Genomic DNA, 25,147 nt, shown 5'->3' with positions numbered 1-25,147 from the left:
CATTTTACAGATGATGAAATGAGGCTCGGTCCGATTATACATCTTAACAAAGGCCTCACAGCTAATAATATGGCCACAAAGAGTCAGAATTCAAATTCAAATTTGTTGTATGACTCCAAAATCTGTGTGCTCTAGCCAGGGAAGCCGCACCGATGACTGGACTAAGGGATTGGTGGGGTCTAGGAAAGGAGGAAGATGGGAGATCTGAAGATGTCATTCAGGGGTTGATTCTGTTGACTTTGATCACGTTGAGGCCATGAACTGAAATAGGAAAACCAGGAGGGACATATTAGTTTTATGTGCCCACCCATGCTGAATCTGAGGGCCCTAAGGGAAACAATCATTTAGTGGATGTGTCTAGCATGCGATGTGAACACAGGTCTGGAGTATCCGGAGGGCTCAAAGCCAAAAAGAAATATTTACAACCATGGAGTAGGGTGATGGCTAATACCTTGAGGGTAAAGGACATCACCCAGGGGACTTGCTGGGCAGAGATGAGATGAGGACTCAGGCAGGGCCATCCAAGACCCCTGCACTGAGCATTTCCTCATTACCAAGGGATTTCAAGGCATTTCATAATGCCTAGCCTGCCACAAAAGGCCTTCCTCCACTGGGCCCCAGACTTCAGCATTCTTTCTCACTGATTCCAGCAACCAACTCTCTTCTCTGGTTAAACCTACCCGCACTCTCCCAGCTCTTCCACTTTCCCATACCCGAAGCCTTGACTTGTCCATGCTCCGTTCCTCCTTTGAGGCACACTATGCCCTAGGTGATGGCTCCCTTTTATGACCTTCGGTAGTCCCCACATCTTCACCCCACAGCACATCCTGTCTTACAGACCCTGTGTGTTTTGTCTCCATCTGTATGAAGAATTAGGTGCTCAGCATACATTGGATGTAGATAAATCGAAAAATACTAGTTGGCTTAATCAGTTGCTTATTTTGGAGATGGCCAAACATCAGTAAGGCCAGCTTTTTTGTTTTATTCAAATTAGCTCACCTTGGCCAGGCATGGTGGTTCACACCTGTAATCCCAGCATTTTGAGAGGGCAAAGTGGGAGGATTGCTTGAGACCAAGTTAGAGGCCAGCCTGGGCAGCATAGCAAGATCCTGTCTCCACAAAAAATTTTAAAAATTAGCTGGGCATGGTGGTATGTGCCTGTAGTCCCAGCTTCTCAAGAGACTGAGGCAGGAGGATCACTTGGGCCCAGTAGGCTGAGGCTGGGGTGAGCCAAGATTATGCCCTGCCTGGGCAACAGAGCAAGACATTGTCTCTTAGAAAAAAAAAAATAGCCCACCAGTTTGGGCTACTTTATGTCCAAAACAGTGATCCAAACATAGTAATGGCAATATTATCAGAATATCTGGGTGGGCTTCCAAAGGGACTATATGAAAGGGAATGGCACTTATTGGGATATATATTATAGTGCCTAAAGTCATGATGGGCGCAGTAGGTAGTCACTGGTCAACTTCTGACCATAGCACATACTTCCTTATAATTTGGGGCAAGTTACTAAATTTCCCTCAGTCTCAGTTTCCTTACTTGTAATAGTGTCACTTATTTAATAGGTTTACCATGCAGATCAAATGAGATAATGCTTAGCCCAGGCCTGAGAGCTAGTAAGACCTTAATAAATGCTAGAAATCATTGTTATTATAATTACTTCAGCCCATCGAGTCTAGCTTATTAGAGCTAGAAGGAACTGCATAGAAAATTCAGTCCCAGCACTTAATTTATAGATGAGCAAATGGATGCTCAGGTGTCAGGACATGATCTGGTGGAGCTCAGATATAAAACAAGTCCTGTGTTCCTTCGTCCACTGGCCAGCACTACTCAAGAGTCTGTGTCACATTTTATACCTGCACAGGCCCATGCTTTACTTGTATTACATGCAGTGAGGCAGAGTGATCTAGATCTGTTTTTTGTTCATTATCTGAAGAGATACAACATTTATGTCAAATCCAATCTACCTTGATCAGACAGGAAAATATAATAAAACATTTAAGACAAATCTTTATAGAGCAAAAGTTATACCAGTTTGTAGTTACAAAAATCATTGCTGTGACCCTAATTAATACCAACACTTACGGGAATAACGAAAGCAAACATGTGAAGAGTAAGGTTGAAGTGAAAGTCACAGGGGTGTTTTGTGTATGACTGGTTTTTTGTCAGTTTTTGGGTTTTGTTTGTGTTTTTAGATCACTGTCTGGGTCAGAGAAAAACACTTGTAATGAAAATGTCCACCTATAGGTGGCAAACTTGTACTGCTGTCATTCTGTCCTTGAGTGCCCTTGCAAGTAAATGTCACTGGGAATGGAGATGAAAGTGAAATTTGAAGAAAGAAAACAAGAAATCTAAATGGATCCAGAAACAACATTCTCACAAAAATTTTAAATAAAAAAAAAACACATAATAATCTCACAAGATACTTAGTCTGATTCATCTGCAAGAATACCTCATGAAATTGCACCAAATGCATTTATTCAGGATCCATTTCAGAGTTCCTACAACATAGCACACCCTGGTTTAGAGTGGGAAAGACACATCCCTGCCTTGAGAGTGCTGACAGCTGGGAGCCTTCCACCCGCAAAGCACTTCCAGCAACTTCTCTCATCTGACTTTTGCTGTTGTCCCCGATGTCACAGATAAGAAGAGACGCTCAGAGACACCGGGGGAGTGGCAGACTGGAGCCCAGCTCCTTAGAGTCCAGGTATGTCTCTGTCTGCCACTTTATGCTACTTCAATGTAAGGCAGAAAGTGACAAAGTGATCCAGGACTGGGGGCCAGGAATAACTAATTCTTTGGGGTATATCACTCACAGGAAAGCCTCAGTGGTTCTTCCAGAGCCTTTGTAAATAGAATGACCTTGGACTCTCTCATTTCTGCCCTTCACCCTGGCTAACCAACACTTACTCCCTAATCGTGAAAGGGGGGTTGTTTCCCAGAGTGAGGGTCAGGATCCCCTGGGGACTCTAAGGAAAGTAGTGAAGACTTTAATTTACAGTGGCCAGGCTTGGTGGCTCACATCTGCAGTTCCAGCTACTCAGTGAGGCTAAGGTAGAAGGTTCACTTGAGCCCAGGAGTTTGACGCTGCAGTGAGCTATGATTACATGCCACTGTTCTTCAGCCTTGGTGACAGAGTAAAAAAAAAAAAAAAAGACTTTATTAACGAGAAATAATTCTTTTTTTTTTTTTGAGACAGAGTTTTGCTCTTGTTGCCCAGGCTGGAGTGCAGTGGCGCGATCTCGGCTTACTGCAACCTCCGCCTCCCGGGTTCAAGAGATTCTCCTGCCTCAGCCTCCCAAGTAGCTGGGATTACAGGTATATACCACCATACCCGGCCAGTTTTGTATTTTTAGTAAAGATGGGGTGTCTCCATGCTGGTCAGGAACTCCCGACCTCAGGTGATCCGCCCACTTCAGCCTCCCAAAGTGCTGGGATTACAGGTGTGAGCCACCGCACCCAGCAAGAAATAATTATTCTACCCTACTTTTAAAAACTTTTGATATAGTATACTCATTTAAATGTGTTTAATTAAAACAATATTGAGTGCCTGTTTAAATGTATAAAGAGGGTACAATGTGTTTTTTCATGCATTCCTTGCTCCTTTGAAGATTTTCCTATGTATCATCCCAGGCTTATCCCTAAGTATTTACATATATGTAGATACGTTAAGTGTGGATATAGAGAGAATTTTCTTTGCCCAATTCATGTAGTACTCTGCTGCTTGCTTTTTTCATTTAACAACATAGCTTGGAGAGCTTTAACTAGAAATATGTTATGCAGTTTAACGTGGCATGGGGTTTATAGTTTGAATGTACCATAATATATAAACCATTCCCTTCCCTACTGGTGGCTGTCTAGGTTGTTTTTGTTTCTCACTATTGCAAATAGGTCTGTAGTTAAGTCGTTTTACATATACCTGTGTACATGTACAATATCTCTGAAGGATAAATTCCTTAAAAGAAAAAAATTGTTGGACCAAAGCATAGCTATGCATTTTGAATTAAAAAAAATACTGTTAAATTAACTCCCACAAAGGCTGAACTGCCTTTTTATTGACCCTACCTCTCTCTCATTAACTTTCTATTCACAACCTTTACTGTGGGCCACTTTTATTCTGTTTTAACTTTTGTTCTGTTTTGTTTTGTTTTGAGACATGGTATCCCTCTGTCACTCAGCCTATAGTGCAGTAGTGCAATCATGGCTCACTGCAGCCTTGACCTCTTGGGCTCAAGGGTATCCTCTTGCCTCAGCCTCCTGAGTAGGTGTGACTATAGGCACAGACCACTATGCCTGGCTAATTTTTACAAAATTATTTTTTGTAGACATAAGGTCTTGCTATGTTGCCTAGGCTGGTCTCAAACTCCTGGGCTCAAGTGATCCTCCTACCTCAGCTTCTCAAAGCTGGGATTACAGGTGTAAACCACTGCGCCTGGGCCTATGTTTTAACTTTAATCTTGAAGTCTTCCTTCTCCCTCTTTCTCTCACCACACACTCATTTCACCGAAAACTCTGTTGGATTTACTTTCAAATACATCCAGAATCTAGCCACTTCTCACCACCTACTCTGCTATCACTTGGGTGAAGCCACCATTACCCCTGCACTGGATCCCTGTAGTAGTCTCCTACGCATCTCCTTGCTTCTGTTCTGCCCTCCTTCAAACTACTGTCAACACAGCAGCCAGAGTGACCCTATTAAAACAAGTCAGATCATTTCACCCCTCAGCTCAAAATCCTGCAACGTATCCTCACTTCACTTCGTGAAATCCTTATGATGACCTCCAGGGGCCTATGTGATCTGCACCTACATTCTCTTCTCCTATATTCTCCTCCTCCCCATCTGTACTCTGCCATGGACACTGACCTTCTTGCTACTCCATGAATCCTCCAGGCACACCCCACATGAGGGTCTTAGCAGTCCTCTCCTTCCTGATATCCACTTGACTAACTTCTTCACCTCCTTCAAGTTGGCTCAAATTTCTCTTTCTCAGTAAAGCCCTTCCAATACCCTTATTCAATACTGCAAACATCCCCACCAGCATCCTATACTCCTTGCTCTTCTTTTTCTTTTCCCAGAGCATTTACAACCCTCTTACCTGCTATGTAATTAACTTTATTATGTTCATTGCCTACCTCTCCCATTTGAATTTCCATGCCACATGGGTGGGAATCTTTGCTGTTTTGTTCACTGAAAAAAATCTTTCATAAATATCTGTTGAATTGGAGTTGCCATTCCTCTCTCCATTGCAATGGTGAAATAGCTTTAAAAAGCTGTGGTTTTGACACTGAGTCATTCCCTTGTGGATGATGTTGTCCTATTGCCTTTTAAAGATAAGTTTCAAAAAGGAAAAAAAAATAGAAAAATTGGACATCATCAAAATTTTAAACTTTTGCTTGTGAAAGACTCTGTAAAGGGGATGAAAAGACAAACTACAGACTGGGAGAAAATATTTGCAAATCACAAATCAAACAAAGAATATATATAATCTCAAAACTCAACTGTAAAAACACCACACACAGGCAATTCAATTAGAAAATGAACAAAAACAAGAACAGACATTTTACCAAAGGGGATACAGAGATGGCAAATAAGTACATGAAAAGATATCTAACACTATTTGCCATTAGGAAGATGTAAACTAACAAACACCACAATGATATCAGACCTATCTGAATGGCTAACATAAAAAAAAAATCACGTCAAATGCTGGCCAGGCAAGGTGACTCACACCTGTAATCCTAGCCCTTAGGGAGGCCAAGGCGGCTGGATTGCTTGAGCCCAGGAGTTTGAGACCAGCCTGGGTAACCCTGTGACACCCCTTCTCTACAAAAAATACAAAAATTTGTCAAGTGTGGCAGTGCATGCCTGTAGTCTCAGCTACTTGGGAAGCTGAGGTGGGAGGATCACTTGAGATTGGAAAGTCGAGGCTGCAGCATGCCTGGGTGACAGAGAGAGACATGATTTCAAAAAAATAAATAAATAAAATGCTAGTGAGGATGTGGAGAAATCAGATCACTCATACATGATGGTAAGGATGTAAAGTGGTACAGTCACAAATATAGTTTTACTTTTTCTTTTAAAACCAAAAATGGACTTCCCATACCACCCAGCAGTTGTACTTTCAGGCATCTGTCCCAGAGAAATGCAGACTTATGTTCATACAGAAACTTGTACAGCAATGCTCATAGCAGCTTTATGTATAATATACGAAAACTGGAAACCACCCAAATGCTCTTCAACAGGGTGAATGGTTAAAAAAACTGTGGAACATACATACCATTGAATATTACTCAGAAATAAAAAGGAATGAACTACTGATACACGTAACAATATGAACTGATCTCAAGAGGTTGTGCTGAGTGAAAACACCAATCTCGAAAAGTTACATTATATATGATTCCATTTACATAACATTCCTGAAACAAAATTATCAATGGAAAAGAGATTAGTGGTGTCCAGGGTTTAGAGATGGGGGTGGGGGGAAAGAGAAAGCTGTAGCTATAAAGGGGTAATATAAGGGAGTCTTGTGGTGATGGGTGCAATTCTGTACCTTAATTGTGGTGATGGTACACTAAGCTACACATGTGATCAGACTGCATAGGTCTATGAGCACACACACACAGATACACACACGCAGGCACACACACACGCACACTCATGAGTACAAGTGTAACCGGAGAAACCTGAATGAGCTCTGTTAATTGTACCAGTGTCACTTTCTTGGTATTTATACATACTGTAGTTATGCAAGATGTTACTGGGGCAGGCAAGGTAAAGTGTGCACCAGAATTCCCTGTACATTTCTTTGCAACTTCCTGTAAATCCATAATTATTTCCAAATTGAAAAAATAAAGGGCAGGGCGTGATGGCTCATGCCTGTAATCCCAGCACTTTGGGAGGCCGAGCACTTTGGGTGGATCATGAGGAGAGGAGATCGAGACCATCCTGGCTAACACGGTAAAACCCCGTCTCTACTAAAAATACAAAAAACTAGCCAGGTGTGGTGGCGGGTGCCTGTAGTCCCAGCTACTCGGGAGGCTGAGGCAGGAGAATGGTGTGAACCCGGGAGTCGGAGCTTGCAGTGAGCCGAGATCGCGCCACTGCACTCCAGCCTGGGCGACAGAGCAAGACTCCGTCTCAAAAAAAAAAAAAAAAAAAAAAGTTAAGAAAAAAGTTTCAAGAAGAAATCCAGGTCAGCTTTCAATTGGGATGTTTTCCCGTGGGGTTACTCTCCTTATTTCCAATACATCTAACTTTAACTTCTTTTTATTTGGTCTTTTTCACTTTTCGAGGGAAAGCCCGAAAATACTTACTTGAGTGAACATTATTCTTACGTGGTTCTGGGTAAGCTACTCAGCTCTCTGTTCTTCAACCTTTCCTTTGGAAACTTGGGGGAATATCATCTGTCCCCATCCTCATGGGAATGTAGAGAGTTACAAACTCACAGAAGTTCCAATTAACTCCTTCCATGCTGAAATCATAGAGCAAGTGGGAAGTGAGGTGAGCATTCTCCTCCAATAAGCACCCACCACATTCTGGTCACTGCACAAGCACTTCAAATACACTGTCTCACTGGCCAGGTTTCAGCTCATTCGAAAAAGATGTGAAGGTCATATATAAACTACAGCATTGCTGACCACTGAAGAACTGATAGCTGATAACATTGCTAAACAGCAAGAGTTCTTACTGGGTTTATACTTCTCAAATTTCCAATTAGTCAAAGCTATAGTAATATTTAAGTTGCTTTTTAAAAATGCACAAGCTAATTCTCTAATGCAATTTTCAAAATAAGCATACTTGGCTCTTTTTAAAGCATTTCCCCTTGAATTTGATCAATAGATTTTGGAACCATTTTAAACACGTGGATGTCCATCTTTTTGTAAAACTTTCTCCTCGGTGCTTCCCACCTCCATGTGTCCATCTCTTTTTCTTCCTCACAGTAGCATTTCTTTTCCTTCTCTACTTTCTCTGGGATATGCCCTCACTAAACAGATTTGCTCTGTCACCTCTATTCTTATACTCCCTGGGAATGAAATGTTACTTGTGGGTCACCCTTTAAGCACTGAAACTACTGCAAGATTATTCCCAATACATCATGACAAACATTCTTTGAAGTGTGTCACATGAGCCCTGAATCAGCAAGGAGGATAGTATTGCGAGGGCTGTTGCTAGACTATACAGTGCCTTTGTGCAAATTAGAAAAAGACCTCCCTCTGGATGGGACACAGGACTGAGCCAGGGCTGAATTTCAGTCTTTACCTGCATGGATGAGACACAACCTCCTCAATAAGATTCAGAAGCTATGGAAGGAGCTCTCAAAAGTAAATTCAGCTCATTATCACTTTTGTACCCAAATCCATCATTGACTTACAGTGGTTCCAAGAGTGATCACTTGACTCATTTGTGACCCAATTTTTTTCTGTGTTAGACTAAAAATCTATAAAATACTTAGACATGAGGTTTTACAAACCTGTCCTGGACACATTTCTTGTTTATCATCATGACATTTATCATCTTATTTATCATCATGACAGTGGTGCCAGTACTCATTGGGAGATCAGCAGATCACTCAGCTTTGGGACAAAACAGAGAGTTTTAAGTAAGACGGGGGTACACCAGATATTTTTATCCTTGTTTAGTTTTCCTCTTCCAGTGCAGTGGTCTCTGACTCAACAAAGCCCAACATTCACAACCCGCTGTCAGGGGCCTGATGCATGCATTGTCTTGAGTTGAATGAAAACATTTGACTCTTTCTGTCAATTTGCGGTGGAACACACCTTCCAGACTTTCTACACTATGTGATACCAGCTCTGAATATTTCCTATTCAGTGTTCACCTCTGTCAGCTAGTCTGAAAATTGGACCCAGAAACACTTGACAAATCACTGGCCACATTGTGGTTACAGGCGGTGACACATTGCTGCTGCTGCTGCTGCTGCTGCTGCTGCTTATTCATGAAACTGGAGATTAACGTTCCATTTCTGAGATGTAAACTAGGGAAAACCCCATATAAAGCACCAGCACTGAGCAGAATAACAGAAAGACAATTTTCAACTGAAATGCCAGTTATTAGAAGTCATGTGGAGTCAGGAGTTGCCATGGAATCTATTTGTTTCTAAACTGGCTCCTCCTGCTGGAATAGTTTCTCATTATCATGTCTTTCTTATGGGGTTGGGGGAGAAAGAAAGTGAGAGTGCCATCTCATATAAAACTATGTTATAATTCCAAAGCACTGAGGCCCTACAATGAATAGAAAATTAAAAGTTTTAAGGAAAGTTAATGTAAAATTTTAATACCCATTTATATTGTTGTTTGGCTTGGAGTAAAACAATCACATTGCCATCAAGATTTCCTTTCTGTGACTTTTGATTATTCAAGGAGAATACACAATGGCTTATGGTACAAGATTTATCTTCACAAGCTAGTTATCAGATCTCCAGGAGTGAAAATAAATGTCAAAGCAGATCTAAACTGAGATGGGCTGCACATTTGCAGTGCACTTGTTTTCCCCTGTTTTCTCCTACGTATCATTTTTATTTAGATTCTTAACCAGACCATTATGGCTTTTCCTCCTGTGAAACTGCTGATGAGTCTATCCCCTTGTTTCCTCCAAGTTATTTGTTCAAATCACAAGAAGTGATTGGCTGGCATATGTTAATTCTTGAGTTGTTTCTGTGGTAAAGTCTCCCATGTGTTTATAGGTAAAATACAGAAACAGATTGATCAAATATCAACTTGGGACAATTAAATTTGAAAACATACAGAATCCAGAAATTAACCACTGTTTTAACATATGTACAATATAATTGATTATAATTAGACAGGAGATCTGTTGAATGAAGATACATTAGAATTATATTTGCATATTTATCTTATTCTGAGTTTTCTATGAAAGAATATTAAATGTTTCATGTGAGTAAAAGTGTTGGTAGATGACTCCAGAACCTTGAACCTGTGTTTCTCATTGTCTCGACTTCCCTATGTTGACCAGTGAGCTCACCCCAGGGATTCAAGAATGGTTCAACTGTATTTAAAACCAGACCCCACCTCATCCTCCTACCCAAGGATTTACCCACCTCAGAGCCAAGAGGGCCCCCACCCTCAAATCATTTGGGTTGACAGTTTACAGTAGAAAAATGCAAGCAGCACTTAGGCATATCAAAAGATGCCAAACCTCCCTAATAACAGAAAAAAATTAAAAGTCAATTTTCATCTATTAGACTGGGAAAAAAGTTAATAATGTGCTTCATTCCAAGATTGTAGGGAAACAGTCACCCTCACACATTGCTGATGAGAGTGTCAATTGGCAAAACTGTCATGGAGGGCAATTTAGCAATATTTATCAGGAGTGCAAATCCATGTATCCTTCGATATAGCAACTCCATTTTTGGGAATTTGTTCCGTGGGTGTACTTGTACACAGGTAAATGACATGTGCACAGTTATCCACTACAGCATTGTTTGTGAAGCAATAATGGGAAACAAACCTAAATGTCCTCAGTGGGTGAAAGGTTAAATAATTTATACTGGTATTACCTGGAATGCTATACAGATGTTTAGGAAAGAAAGGATGAAGAAGCTTTCTGTATACTGTCATGGAAAGTGAAAAAAAATCAAGGTGCAGAACGGTGTGTATAATATAAATCTTAATGTTTGCTTGAAACTCCAGAAGAGTAATAAGAAGCTAAGTAGTTGTATAGCTGCAGACATAAATTGGTAGCCCAAGATCCACTTGCTTGGTTTGCATAGTGTTTTAAAATTGGATTTCACTTAATAATCTGGATTTCTAGGTAAAGAAAATAAGTGAAGCAGGCCAGGTGTTAAGATAAGAAATGGTGCTGGTAGTCTAATCTGTCTGGATTTTCCACTCGGTTTTAGGGTGGAGGGATTCTGCAGTGGGAGCCCTGAGGAGATGAACAGTTTCGTTCCGGAAATGGAGCTGTGACTCATGGATAGAGATCGTCATCCCAAACCTCTCTCATCTGAAAGGGGCTTAGGAACCACTGCTGGGAAAAGGCATGCCCAGCATCCACATCATCCCAGGTGTACCTAGGAGCAGCACTGGCTTATCCATTTCGCACAATAGTCACAGTGCCTAGGGCCCATGTAGTTTTATGGCCTGAGAAAAATGTTTCAATGTTTATTTCTTTTACCATCAGAAGAAAAAAAATAAATATGTAAGAATAACGAATATATGATAATGAAACCAATCTGAATTACACTGATCTGTTTACCAATGCATTTGCAAAATATAATTTTAAAATATTTTCTTATGCAGGATGGAGCCATAAAAGCATGACAAAAGTGCTTAAGGATCAACAAAGCTGTGTCATAACGTTGACCCTGCACAAGAGGAAGCCCTTGCCACTTGAGGGGAGGCCTAGACCTCCCTGGCCCAATGCATCCAGGCAGGGCCCCCTCCTCTAGCGACCACTCCCCCTGCACCAACATCACACACACACACACACACACACCTTGAACCCTTTATGCCTAAGTGGTCTTGAAAAATGAGGGAACAGGTTTGAGGCCAAAAGGAGAACCAATGCTTGTCTGCTATATTTCCAGTGTGTCCCACACCTGGTTGACTGAACCAAAGTCTCTGGACTTGTTTCCAGCAACATAGCTGAGAATCCTGAAACACTGGAACATTCTGAGAGCACCCTGTGTATTTCCCTGCTCTTCTTAAGCCAAACTCCCCATGGAAGGTTGGTCTGGCTAAGGCCCCGACTTCCTCTCCCTTTTTTGAGACTAACCACTTTCCTAAGGAGGCAGGAATAAGCCATCATCAGAGACCCCATCCTTATCACAGAGGACAGCCTCACTCCTGGGCCTCAACCAGACCGCCCTATCATTTTATGCTGTATGTTCGAGATCCCACAATACTAGGGCCATCGCTTCGTATATTTTCCCTCCTCACAGTCTTCTACTTCAAAAGCAGGCTGAGAAAAAGCAGACTAAGGCAATGGTTCTTAAAGTGCGGTTCTCTCACCAGCAACATCACCTGGGAACCTGTTAGAAATGCAAATAAACTATTGGGTTCCTCCCCAGATCTACTGAATCATAAACTCCGGAAGTGAGGCCCAGCAGTCTGTGTTTTAAGCAGCCTTCCAATCAATTCCCACGCACGCTCAAGTTCCAAAACCGCGCTAACAGCAAAGGCGCCCAGATATTCAAGGGCAGATTCCCATGTCTCGGGCCCAGAGGCGATGAGTTTAGGGTGGGACCCAGGCATGTGCCCCAGACTTCCGAAGCACCGGGTCTCCGGCCCAGACGAGCACAGTGGTACTTTCCCGGGGTCCCGGGGTTGCGACGCGAAAGCGCGAGCAGCTATTGGAGGCTCACGACTTGGAGACGCAACCACCTCAGCGGGGCGGCGCCCCCAACCGGGTTAAGCTGCGACTGTCACTGCGTCTCGGGGCGGGTCCACGGCCCCTCACTGCGCAGCCCAGGGTGGTGCCGGCAACCCTCGCTCTGAGCTCATCCTTGCTCCCGCTTCCCCGCATTCGGAGCTGCCTAGTGGCCCGAGGCCCTCCGCTCCCTTACGGAATGCCAATTCCCGATTCGGACAGGGATTTCCTATTCCTAAATCAAGGTGGGGCCTTAGGGTTTATATTTAAAAGCCGCCCTCCTCCCCCACCTCCATGCCAAGCGACCCAGAGTTTGGTCTGAAATTCGGGAACCGATTTAAGAATCAAAGTGTTTTTCAACCCGAGTTTCCAATCCAGTGTTCATCTACAGAGTTAGAACGCCTCAGTTGTGTGCCTGTATTCAGCGTTGCTGAAATTTATGTACACACAGCGTCCTCAGCTCGATTTCTGGAAAAGAAAAGCGTGAAAGCGCAGGCACCTGGAGCGGCAGGCACCCACCTGCTCCCATCCTCAGAATGCACAGAATCAGACCTCTTTCCCGCTAGCTATTGTATTTTAAAATAATTATATTCTTTAAAGCTTAAAATTTATGTCTGCAAATACAGTGGTGCACAATTCAAGATGCACTTATTTCCCAGCGGCCATTCAAGGTTATATATTAGACCACGGTTTCCAATATCTGGAAAATTAACCAGAATATTTAGAGAAACTATATGAAACTCTTACTTGTATTCGCCAATCTCATTTTCCAACTTGGTGCATTTTCTTTTTTTCTTTCTTTCTTTTTTTCCAGTGTGTAACCACTGAAGTGAATTTGGGGGTATTTCACGGGTCAATTTAGGGAGACAACTGAAAAGCAGTACCTAGGAAAAGGGTTTTTTTATATTTATATACATAAAATATAGTTTTCAAAACGTCCTGATCAGACAAGTAATATTTACCATAACTTCTAAATAGCAAATATGACCCTATTTTGGGGGGCTCCTTCTACACTTTGTTTAGGGTCAAGGCTACAAGTGGCTCTTGTTTCTGCCTCAACATCATAACGACTCTCAGAGATGTAAATGTCTAAATGTGGTAAAAAAAAAAATGGGTCTGGGACAGGATTACATTAACTAATATACTTGGAAGTAGAAAATGTTAATATTTCCTAAGACAATAATATGTCCCTAGATAACTTGTCCTTTTCAGTGACAGAGTGAACATCTGGATGTAACATACTGAGTTGTTCGAGTGACCATCTTCAGATTTTGTATCTTGGTTATAAATATATCCTTCATCCTGACCTTGGACATCGAGCAAAATCCATGTCTGTGTGCTTTGTGCAACTGTGCATGTGGGATGCGCGAGCATGCAAAAGTGTATGTGTGCGTCCCTAGCAGTCTGCAAAAAAATAAAGAGAATGGTGGTGGACAGAAATCATTCTAGTTTTGATAAGATGCTCAAACAGCCTGGAGCAAAGAAGAGTCATTAGAGGAGTTTTCGGAAGACAGGGTGGAGGTCTGTGCCAGAGCAAGTGTCGGGGGCCGAGGCATTGAACCCCGGTTCGGCGGTTTGCACCGGAATTCCAGTATGTGTTCACTCGTTCTCTTACAACCGAAAGTTCACCTTCTCTAGTCTTGATTTTGCCTTTTGCGGGGAAGGGTCAGAAGGCCCTTGAGATGCCCGCTCCCTCTTCTTTCCGGGTGCGCGCGGCATGCTGGACATTGCTCACACAGGGGAGTTGGTTCCAGAATCTACCCGGGCTGGCTCCCCTGGGGTAGAGTCACGGACGCCTGCATGTCCTGACCTCCGGGGTCCAGGGCAGGCTCCATGAGGGCAGCATCCTGGGTTGCCCCAGAGGTGGCGGGGACTCTTGGGGGAACAGTGTCGCCATCACACTAGGCTGTTCGCCCTGCTTGGTGGGGGAAGGAGGGAGATACTTTTTTGCAGCCCCGCATGGGTTTTCTCCCACATCAGGATCGCATTCTGGGTGCCTGAGGGCCAGAGGCTAGGTTTTAAGGCCACCGGCTCAAGGAGGTGGCGGCCTAGACTCTATAAGGATCTCTATTTGGGGTTAGTGGGTCGCCCGTGACCGTCTCTTCCTTCCTGGGGCTTTTCTCCTTATATTGGCAAAGCGAATGGTACGATTAGTCTCTGAGCTTCAAGAAATTCATTTAAAATTTCCCGTGCTAGAGGCGAACGCAAATTCGCAGAACACGTGGGAGGCACCTGAGGTTCCGGTTCACGGTTCACGCCTCCGGCTACAGGGCGCGTGGGGGGCTGGCAGGCGGGGTCGCGGGGAGGGTGCAAAGCCGGGTCCCTGGGCCCGGGCGGGGGAATGAAGGAGCAGCGTTCCGGCTCCAGCCTAGGTTCAAAGATTAGAAAAACAGGTGTTACGTCGTCATGCTAATTCACTCTCTCGGTAAACGCGGCTCAGACAGTTGTGTGCTGAGGACTTAGCGAGAGGCCGTCACCTCGTGGTCGTGCATTCACTTTGTTTATTAAACGACATCTACTTGGCTCATTGACAACTGAGCTTCACTGGGACATTGGAACAGCCCGCCCAGCGCCCCCAGGACGTCAGCCTTAAGCGTGAAGACTTCCTTACTCATTTTGCCCATCTTGCTTCTGAAGGCAAAATTACTGCATTTCTTCTTCTGGAAACCCAGCATTACCTGACTCCCTACCCCCACCCCCCGGAAGTCCCTGCTGTGGACACAGGTTTCAGACCCCAGAGAGGCACTTCCACACCGGCATGTTGTTTTAAGTAGAGATAGGGTTAGAGTAACCGCGGTCTTGACTGAAATCCTCTCTAGAACCCAGTCGAATAGAAAACCACCTCTTAACCCTAAGTGTCACTGATTCGCCTGGCAGCTATATGTGACCTTGTTGGAGGGGAGAGGAGGGTCAAGAAAGGTTATTTCCCCTCTCCACACGCACCCTCCACCGCCGACTTTACATGTAGTAGCCAACTTGACCTTATCTGATCTTTCTGGAATCTTGTGTATAAGTGAGCCACAGTGCATCTCTCGCTATCTTCTAGCTATGTCTTGTTAAAAGTGCATCATTGGGTGGTTGGAAGGCGCCCAGAACCAGATCTCTAAGTGGCTACAGCCACTGGGGAAATGGCTCCTCCTAGATTAGAGTCCATTAGCTGGATTCCAGTTTTGAAAGATCTACAAAATCTCCGTGCTTGTTTCTTTTTCTTTCTATCCAAAACGTTCACCTCCTCCCCCCAGGTGTTGCCCAGATGTGTAAATAACACCAGAAAGCTCCTGTTGTCCTTCTACGACTATCTTACTGCCATCGGGCGGCAAGGAGGTGGCAGATGTCTGTATTTTTGAACAAACACTCTTAAAGTTGTTCTGAATATCAGCAGAATGGCACACACCCCTCTTCAAAGTATTTATTTTCTCAGTGGCAATTAGCGCCACAAACGAGAGGATGAGTGTCCCGTCACTGGTGTTCTCACTGATTTTTATGGCAGATGAAACAACTCCCTCCAAACACACCTCCAGGAGCCGAATCTGGTCACCGGCAGTACCAAAACCAAGCCGGGAGTCGAGTCTGTTGGGGGTGATTCGTGAGGACAATTGTTTTTAGGACAATTTGACTTTTTCTTGATGCTATCTGTTGTGTTTTCTCAGATGAGAGAAAGAGAAGGCGGTTCAAATTAGAGGGTCTCTAAGAGATAATTAGTCAGCAAGAGTCCTGGTGAGCGTTTGTTTAAACAGCTCCTATTAGGGAACTGTGAGCATCGTTAAGTTCATTCATGTAGACTGTATCCTTCCTGTAAGGAATAATCATGTTGGACTTTTGTTTCCTGAAACAAAACCCGACAAAGAGTTGGCTAATGTTTAAGATAAGGGACTGTTGTGAGCTATGTATCTCTATATATCAATCATTCTATTTTGCCCTGAAATGTAAGCTTTTCCCCTAGTGTCCCCCTAGCTGCTCCCCATAGGAAAACTCCCCGACCGAGCTTTCCACGGTGAAAAAAATCAGCCCCAAACCCAAGCCATTTCGAAAAAGACGCACTTCTTTGGGATTAATTTAAAGACAGTTATTGTATTTATTTCCTCTGGCAATGAATTCCGTGTCGCCATGGTTTCAGAGAAACGAAAAAGAGAAAATAAAGCCCCAAACCGGCCTCGCGCACGCCGTCGGCCAGCGACTGCCAGCGGGATGAGCCTTTGGGCGAACCCGGCTTCCTCCGCCAGTAGACCTAACCCGCCCGCCTGACCTCCGCTGCCTCCGGACGTTCCCGGCTCTGCTGGGCGGCCGCGCTGGACTGAGCGCTCAACCACCCGACCCCAGGGAGCCCGAGGAGCGCGGATCGCGCACGACGTCGGGAAGGCCCGGGAGGCCGCGAGCAGCGGCGGCAACCGGACAGCGCCGACCTGGCACCCTGGGCTCATTAGGAGTCCAGCGGCCGCGCCGGCAGTAAGATTCAGAGCCCGGAGCCTGGGCGCGCGGGGGCGGCTCGGGGCCGACTCGTGTCACTCAGCCGTATTGGCCAATGAGCGCCTCGCCCTTGGCCGCGCCAGGCCAATGGGAGGCTAGGAGGCTTGTGAGTGGCATTGAGGGAGGGCGGGAGAGAGGCGGCCCGGGAGTGAAGTTGAAGCTAAACCCTTAAGCTATAAAGAAGTTACGGGGGGCAGTTTTCGGCTTCCAATTAGGAATAATAGTGAACTGGCTTCGTAGCAACTACGGAGGACCAGGATTCTAAAATCACCTCACTCGTCCCAAAGCTTGCATCCTCCTCTTTCTGCCACGCACCCCTCCTCCGATTCATGATCCAGAAAAGGGAGCCGGGAATGTTCTGCTCCTCTCTGCCGGTGGGAAGCGGAGAGGCCGGCGGAGTCGCTGGGTTGGACGGTAGGCATGAGAACAGTTAAGAGATGGGCGCCCCCGAAACCTCTGCCGCTTGTGGGGACTGAAGGTAGGTGAAGCAGAAGACACCCCGCGCCCGCCCAGCAGCCCCGCAGCCCAGCGGTGGTGTGGGAGAGGCCGCGGCGCCTCCCACCCCTGGGGAGCCTGCGACGGGCTGTCGCGAGCGCGCCACCTGTTAACCTGGCGCTGCCGGGCCCCGCTTGTTGCCGCCCCTGCTGGGCAGCCAGAGCGCTGGGTCGCCTTGGGAGTCCCGAGGGACTTGGTGTGTAAGTGTCACTTTTTGAGGAATCCCTCAGACTTGAGACCCAAGTTAAAGAGGTAGCCAAGGTCCAGATCTGCCAAGGTTGGCAGCTGAAAGGCCCCTGCCGCGCCGTGGAGGAATTCTGATTTGCGGAAACCTGCTTTCCTGGGACTTGCGCCCAGCCTGGGCGCGGACTCGGGGACCTGCGGCGGAAGATCCCTTGCGGGTCTTCAAAAATATGCATTTTGTTGTTTGGGCAGCTTCCCAGGGGTCTGGAGGATGTGGCTGGCATGGGTGAGGGAATGCCAGCATTATTTGCAGGGGGCTTTCTCGCTGCCGATTTACCCGTTTCTTTAAAAACAAACCCAAAACGCCTGGCTAGGCGCACTGAGGCCCTTTCCGGCGGTGTTTTTGGAATTGGGACGAGTGTGTGAATACTTGTGGAGCCGCAGATCTCTTATGCTCTGATGCTGTTGTCTTCACAGGGCCTTGAAAGAGTTGTCTGGGGTTCCTGCTCTTCCCAAAGGGGCTCGAAGATACCTTAAATGCCGCGAGACTGAAGAGCAAACGTCAGGGATTATTATGTCGATTTTCCGAGGACCAGGGTTCGCAGCTCGCAGTAGAAGAAAAGACTGGCTCCTTAGGGGTCCCACTGGCATTTGATACCCCGGACGGCCCCCAGGATTGCCCAAATTCCGTGGATCAGCAACTTTCCTATACTGCATCCCGCATTTTCAAAGAACATATTTTCCGTTCACCCCGGCTGGTCTTTTACTGCCATCAATACACTGTTCTTGGTGCAAATACTTCAGCCTCTTTATTCAAAGTATGTGTTATGTTTTTGCCAAATATGATCTCTAATTGAATATTTATTTTTGGTTTTGGATGAATCTGCGGAGCTTAAGTTGTGAGAAGAAAGGGGGAACAAGACACAATGAAAGAAAAGTCCAAAAATGCTGCCCGGACTAGGAGGGAGAAGGAAAACAGTGAATTTTATGAACTGGCTAAATTACTGCCTTTGCCCTCGGCTATCACCTCGCAGCTGGACAAAGCATCCATAATCAGACTCACGACCAGCTATCTCAAAATGAGAGTGGTATTCCCAGAAGGTAAGTGACTTTGCCCGGATGGAATTTCAAAGGCAGAAGGGGCAGGGGGTTTGCCAGGCAATGAGCCGACACCAGTGACCAGAGAAATGCATACATATTTACATATATATTCTGCAAAGGGAAGTTTAGCTCGGCTGCTTCACTAAGGTCCTCACTGAACTCAGAATTTCTGTCGCTTTTTTGAGGCTCCCTCTACTTCCCCATCAATACTTTCTCTTCAGTCCATCAGATATGTTTGGTTGGGAAGCAGCCCAACAGTCCTTTTGTCAACACTTCAGATACTAGGCTCAATTGAAAGTACTACTAATCCAAACATGACTTTCTTTTTTACTCCTCTTGTTAGAATTTTGTCCAGTAAAAACCAGGAGCACTGCCTAATTCTGTATTTTTTTGCCAGGTGTAGATAGACCCAGGTACCTGGAGCTAGATAGGCCAGATAATAATTTCTCTATACGGCTAAAGCTTTGCAAATCAGTAACACGCATATTTGTGAACAAGTGTGCCTGAATTTACTCAGGTTCTTAAATAAATTCTAAGCAAATTTATTCTGAGTTTTCAAGACATTCGCAGATTCTGAAACTAACTCTGGAGCTTGATGATTTGCAACTGTGGGCTTGATGTTATCTGTAAGATAATAGACTAGTCCTAAAATACATAAGATTGAATTAAGATGGCTAGCCCGCTTAGAAAATATCTTCTGGGTGGCAGGTTGGCAAATAGATCCTGAGAAAATTGTCTTATAACGCCTAGAAGTTAGAATAGCTGAGCTGTTGACAGGATTTAAAACTCACATTTAGATTATCAAGATTCACTGTGTGAGGACAGAGCAGCTTTCATAGAACACTGTCCTGTATACAACCATTTACACTTACTAGAAAAGGACACTTTTCTATTTGTCCATCTTTTCCTTTACTTGGATTCAAATAATGCAAACAGATTTTTAAAAATATTTTAGGTATGTCTTTGCTGGGGGAAGGGCATTCAGAAATGTAAAAAAGGGATTACTGAACAAGCAAGCAAACAAAAATCCAAGGGAAAGAATTGTGTTTATTTACAAATGAGAACTTCTGATTTGACCCCTGGAGGTTTTTGTTGTTGTTGATTTTAGATGTTTGGGGTTTGTGGTTTTCCATTAAATGAATGGATGGGCAGGAAACAGTCATTGGGTTTGCAGTTTCACTTTGCTTGATCATGACATAAAAGTTATTATCTAAGTCAAAAAGCCTGCAAAACATGCTCCAAATTAGTGGAGCATACAAAACATGCTCCAAGCTAAAGGAAAACTTTCAAATTATAGTTCAGTTCTACCTTCAAACTACAAGTGATGCTTTAGTCGTTCCCTCCTAAAGCAGTTCCTTGAACAGTCCTTCTCTGACCCTGGAAACAGCAGGGAAAAAAGAAATCAAAGCCTAAAGTACCTGAAAAGTAAAAAAAAAAAAAGAAAAAAAGAAAGAAAGGAAAAAAAGAAGAAAAAGAATGGGAACTTATATACTAAAAACCACATTTCCCATTCAAACTGTGCTATGAATTGTTGATGGGATAATTACCATTATACCACACTGCCTTCTATTTAAAAAAGAGATCTCGTTGTCTTTTATACTGTCAGTGCCTACTTTATAAAAATAAAGCTATTGCGAACTCCGCTGGCCGCACTGTTCTTAACAGGATTATTAGCAGTGATTTGTCAGCCCCTGCGGTCTCAGTGGGCTCCCTTTCTGCGTGATTTCCAGCCGGTCTCGTCAATTATCGGTGCCGATGTCGCTCGCTGTTTGATCAGAAGCAGCATATGGTGTTGCTTGTGGGGCTGCGAGTAATCGCGGGAGGAGAAGAATAGCAGGGCGGCGCGTTCTGGGGAGGGCATCGAGCCGGCCGGGAGAGCCCGGGGAGTCCCGGCCATGGACGCTAGTTGGCTTGGTGTAGACCCCGGGCAGGCGCAGCTGGGAGGATATCGGGCTGTTTTCTGCTGTTGTTTTGTTTTTGTTTTTAAAAGAGCAAGCCTTTTTGCTTAATTAAGTGCTAACTCTACACATTATAAGTCGCGTTATAAATAAATAGGAACAAAATAAACTCCCACAGCCAACCTCTCGTTATTTTTAAAGAGAGCGCCAATGAAGGCTCCCGCTGGAGTCCTCCTGGTGGCCAGAACGGTCCCCTCTGGCTACTTTAACAGCGACTGTGCTTTCTGCAGCCCCCTCACCTTCCCCCAGCCCCGGACCCCTCCTTTCTCTCCCTTCTGTGGGTGAGTGTGAGTTTATGGGGAGGAGGGGGTGGACGATGTGTGAACTCTGGGCACATCATTTGTTTCTCTAGCTACTGTTGAGCTCATAACTCACCCTCAGCCTCCACCCAGTGAGCTAGACAGGGTCATCAGAACAGCTGGCTCCTAGGGATGAGGTTTTAATTTTGACGGTGGACGAACTTCAAAAACCCCAAGCCCAAACACAGCTCTTTAAAATATTGAAGAACAACAACAACAACAACAACAGCTTTCCAAGGAATAAAATAGTCACAATCGCAAGACCAGGCACAACCTATAGGGGGTGCCAAATTTAAGTTCAGTGCTGACTGAAGGCAGAGAGCGGACAAGATTGGGATCCAAGGCAGTTGGGGAAACTGATCACTTTATATGGATGTAATCTTTTCTAGTGGCGTTAAATGGAATTTGTTGGAAGATGAAATTCATCTTTACGTTTATCTTGAAGCCACCCTAGTACATAGTAGGTCCTCAATACAGCTTTAAGGATGAGATAAAGATAGGTATAAATGTCTTATCACAGGTAATATATGGATTTTATAAGGTATATAATCTAAATAATTATTAATCTGGTGACATAGCTATAGGTATAAAAATGCTGTAAAACTTCAGTTTTGTTCATATACTATTTCATCTCTAACACACTGTAATGCCAAAAGGCTATAAGTTAAATGAACAAACAAAAATCATTTCATAATTATATTTGAAAGAAGAAATATCCTTAAATACACCTTAAATACAGGCAATTTCCTTCCCTTCTCATTTGCCGAATACACTTTTTTTTTTTTCTCCCAAGTCTAGTAGCTTCCTTGTCTGGGGGCAAGTTTCAGCTTTTATTTGCCTGACTAGATGAAATTAAACTGTTTAGGTGAAAATGGTGGAGTGGGAGAACAGACAAATGGAATATGGGTACCTGGAATAATTAAGAATAAAGCATTAGATTGGAGATTTCAGAGAAAAAAGAAAATTAGGAAAGATAACTGAGAAATCACTAACACTTCATATTTGCCAATTAGTGACATATTCTATTCCAAAGTAGCCTTGCAACGAAAAAATTGACGCACATAGAAATGTATAAATCTTTGGTATTATCAAAGCCAGAGGGGCAGGATCTAAAAAATAGCATGACTTTATTTGTGTGCAAAATAGGACAAATTCAACTAGAAAGAAATATATATTTGTTATCCAGCTATAAAGCAGTTTTGGCTGGGGGTGTGGAGGCGTTCATAATAAACTTTGAAAGGATCAGATATATTTTCTAATCTATAGCTATTCAGAATCTTGGTATTATCACATTGCCATTTCATTGACAAGATGTCTTGGAAAAATAAAAATAATCACAGAGTCGAAATTAGTAACTACTCAGGAAAGATCGTCTCTACAAGGGTAATTAAACAAACTTCCACAGATGGTTTCTATAATATTCACCTCAAGATTGAAATTCTTAATGGTGTTATATTTTTTTGAGGCAGAGAACTGAAAAAGAAAAAGAGGCCCCATGTCCCACGTGGGTCGGTGATTTAAGGCTGTTTTTCTTGCTTCTTGGGGAAATGACTGAGCATTAGGTTTCCATGTTTATTTTCTTACAGAAGTTTTTCTCATTTAAAGGCCTTTAAGCACAGTTTACGCTCCAAGCTGGTTTTCTGTGTTTAATTCCAGTTTTGATGTTGACTTAAAATGTGGAGTGCAGAACTAAACTCCGTGCAGAGCATTTGCAAGGCAGATTTATATGGTAGAAATTGTAGATCAGATCAATAAAAAAAGAATACCTTTTTCTTTAACGGGAAGGATCACTAATAAAAACAACAAACAACAACAAAAACAGGTATTATAAGCTATGGTGGGATGCTTTCAAGCAGGGTGTAATCACCCGTCTAATGATAAAACGGGGCTGAATTTCTACAGGACAAATCTAATTTCTAGGGGAGTTGTTGTCCAGTTCTAAGAAATCTTGGCAGCTTCCAGCTATTACAGACAGAAATGTGGACGCAGAATGAGAGCCCATAGATTCTCACCGCATTTCTCCGTCCCACCAGGTATTTCTCAGGAAAATGAGGCTTGTACCTTGCTAACACCTAATGATTTTAATGGGCCACCCATTGCCAGTCTCTGATCCGTAAAATTTTAAAATTTTGTGTGGAGGAGGGAGAACCTCAATTATTTAGGAATGGTCCTGCTACTCTGAAAGTGCTAAAACAGTGTCCACGGCAGAGTAAACTTCCTTTCGCTGGTAGCCCCACCGAATAGGCGGTTCCTGCGCCTTGTCACTCTGCCACGGCGGCTCAGGGCCGACAGGGGACAATTATGTCGAGGCCCCCGTCGCGCCTCCCGCACCGCCCGAAGCACGCAGTCAGCCAGGTCTGCGCGGTGTGTCCCATCCTCTGTCCGCGGTGGCCCCAGCCAAGGGCCTAGGTCGTGGCCTCAGCACAGAGTCTCCTCACTCCCCAGGCCGGCCCAGGTGCCGCCCCCTGCCCGCATCAGAGGTCCCGCCGGTGCAGGTGTGTGCCAGCAGCCCCTCCTGCCCTCCCGGCCACTGACCCCGAAGGGCAAGCAGTCGTCTAAACCTTAGGTCCAGATCCAGTCTGTTTGGGCAGTTCCCGGGAAGGCGGGTTAGGTGCCATCGTCCGAGTCCCTGCGCCCAGTAGAACCTAAGTGGGATTCGCCCGCGCCTTCGGGCTCGGCCGCGCCAGCGCGGGCCTCTAGGGAGGTGGCATCGCCAACGCTGGGCCGCATTCGAGGACCCGGAGTCCCAGGGCGACACTAATTGACGTTTTTCGGCCGTCACGCAGGACTGTCTTATGAACGCTGCATGAATTTCGCCCCGTTTTAGTCTGGCCGAACCCCGCCCTCCTTGGGTTTCTGCAGTCTTTTCGCGGCTGGCTCCAACTCGGGCAGCCAGGTTGGCCCGCAGGCTCGATCCCTACGGGAAGCCCAAACTCGGGGGCTGGAGCTTCGCGAAGGCAGAGAGAGAGAGAAAGAGAGAGAGAGAGAGAGAGAGACAGAGAGACAGAGAGACAGAGAGAGAGATAAAGAGAGAGACAGACAGCGGTGTGACCTTCGGCCTCCACCCCACATTTACAGTAATATTAGTGGATTCCCTGGGCGCGGCCGCGGTGTCTCTGGCACGGGATCAGCAGGCAGGAGAGATCAGGGCACTGCCGTGTGCAGGCACACTCTGTGGGGTCCAGGCTGCTGCATGGAACAAGACCTGGCCCGGCGAGCTCGCCGATGCCCTCAGGTCTACCACACAAGCTCCTTAGCCGGAGAGGGCCCCAGGCAGGGCGGGCAGCAGCGCCAGAGGTGGGGTCGGGTGCGCCTTGGTGCGTGAAGCGGCCTCCTGCCAGTGACTGCTCTAGGAGCTTGATTCGGGCTGGTTGCACCCATTTGCTGTCCCTTTTTTTCTCTAAAGAGCCTGGCCGCGGAGGCGCCCGGAGGCTGAACACGAAGGCCACTCGACGCCTCAGCCCGGGGACGACTTGGACAGTACACATTTAGCGAGGATGCGCAGGCCCGGCAGGATACATGGGATTTGGGGTTTTCAGGATTACCGCCTGGGCCAGACTCTCCTACACACTCTCAAGGGATACACAGTCGGTTGAGACAAGCTGTTCAGGAACCGCAGTGGCCTCGGCCTCGGAGGGCTTTCCCCTCCTCAGTCACCAAGTCGTGGTCAGGTCATGGGACAGCGCCTCCACCACCCTCCCCCATTGCCTACAAGGCACCTCAATTAGTTGGGGAGGTGAAGGTTCCCGGGAAGGACTGCAAGGAGGATACATTTCTATTGAGATGTAGCGTTTATTTATTAAAATAAAGAAAAATTTTAAAAGAACAGAACACACTCTTATCTTCCTCCTCTTCCTGTCAGAGTGAAGGCGGTGCTGATGTCGGGTCTGTAATCTATATTTTGTCAAGGGTATGAAATTCATTCCGAAGGAAAAGCTCTATCAATTTATTTTTGCTGCTTGCAATAACACAGCTGGATGATGCTTTGAGCTCACGCTAGACTGGGGCTCATCATTCATTCGCCAAGAACGGGCCTAAATGGTGCCTGTGGGATTAGGCCAATTTTAGTGGATCTACTTCGCCTCATTTGGTTACTAATTGGTTTCTTGTTTTATAAATCGAAATCTCATTTTCAGGAAATTACAAAACCCGTGCAGTCAGTCCATTGAGGTAATCCTTGGGTCAGGGGGTATTTAAATGGAAATGGCTCAACTGAGCACGGAGGGTAAAGCCACAGTGAAACTTTCCTGAGTTTCACAGGAAATGTGAGCTAGCCCTTTAGATCCATAATAGAT

General features: G+C 45.0%; 1 protein-coding gene across 1 annotated transcript in view; it reads left to right on the top strand.

Moving 5' to 3' along the window:
• Positions 1 to 16,548: 16,548 nt before the first annotated feature.
• Positions 16,549 to 25,147, top strand: part of SIM1 (SIM bHLH transcription factor 1) — an 80,211-nt gene continuing 71,612 nt past the window's right edge. The window contains exons 1-2 of the mRNA XM_054493037.2: positions 16,549 to 17,294; positions 17,972 to 18,595. Of these exons, the coding sequence (XP_054349012.2) occupies positions 18,421 to 18,595 (175 nt within the window). The 5' untranslated portion in view covers positions 16,549 to 17,294; positions 17,972 to 18,420. The remainder of the gene's footprint in view (positions 17,295 to 17,971; positions 18,596 to 25,147) is intronic.

Source organism: Pongo pygmaeus, chromosome 5 (assembly GCF_028885625.2).
Source record: "Pongo pygmaeus isolate AG05252 chromosome 5, NHGRI_mPonPyg2-v2.0_pri, whole genome shotgun sequence".
Lineage (NCBI taxonomy): Eukaryota > Metazoa > Chordata > Mammalia > Primates > Hominidae > Pongo > Pongo pygmaeus.
Note: the sequence above shows the minus strand (reverse complement) of the source record. Positions and strands in the feature narration are given on the sequence as shown.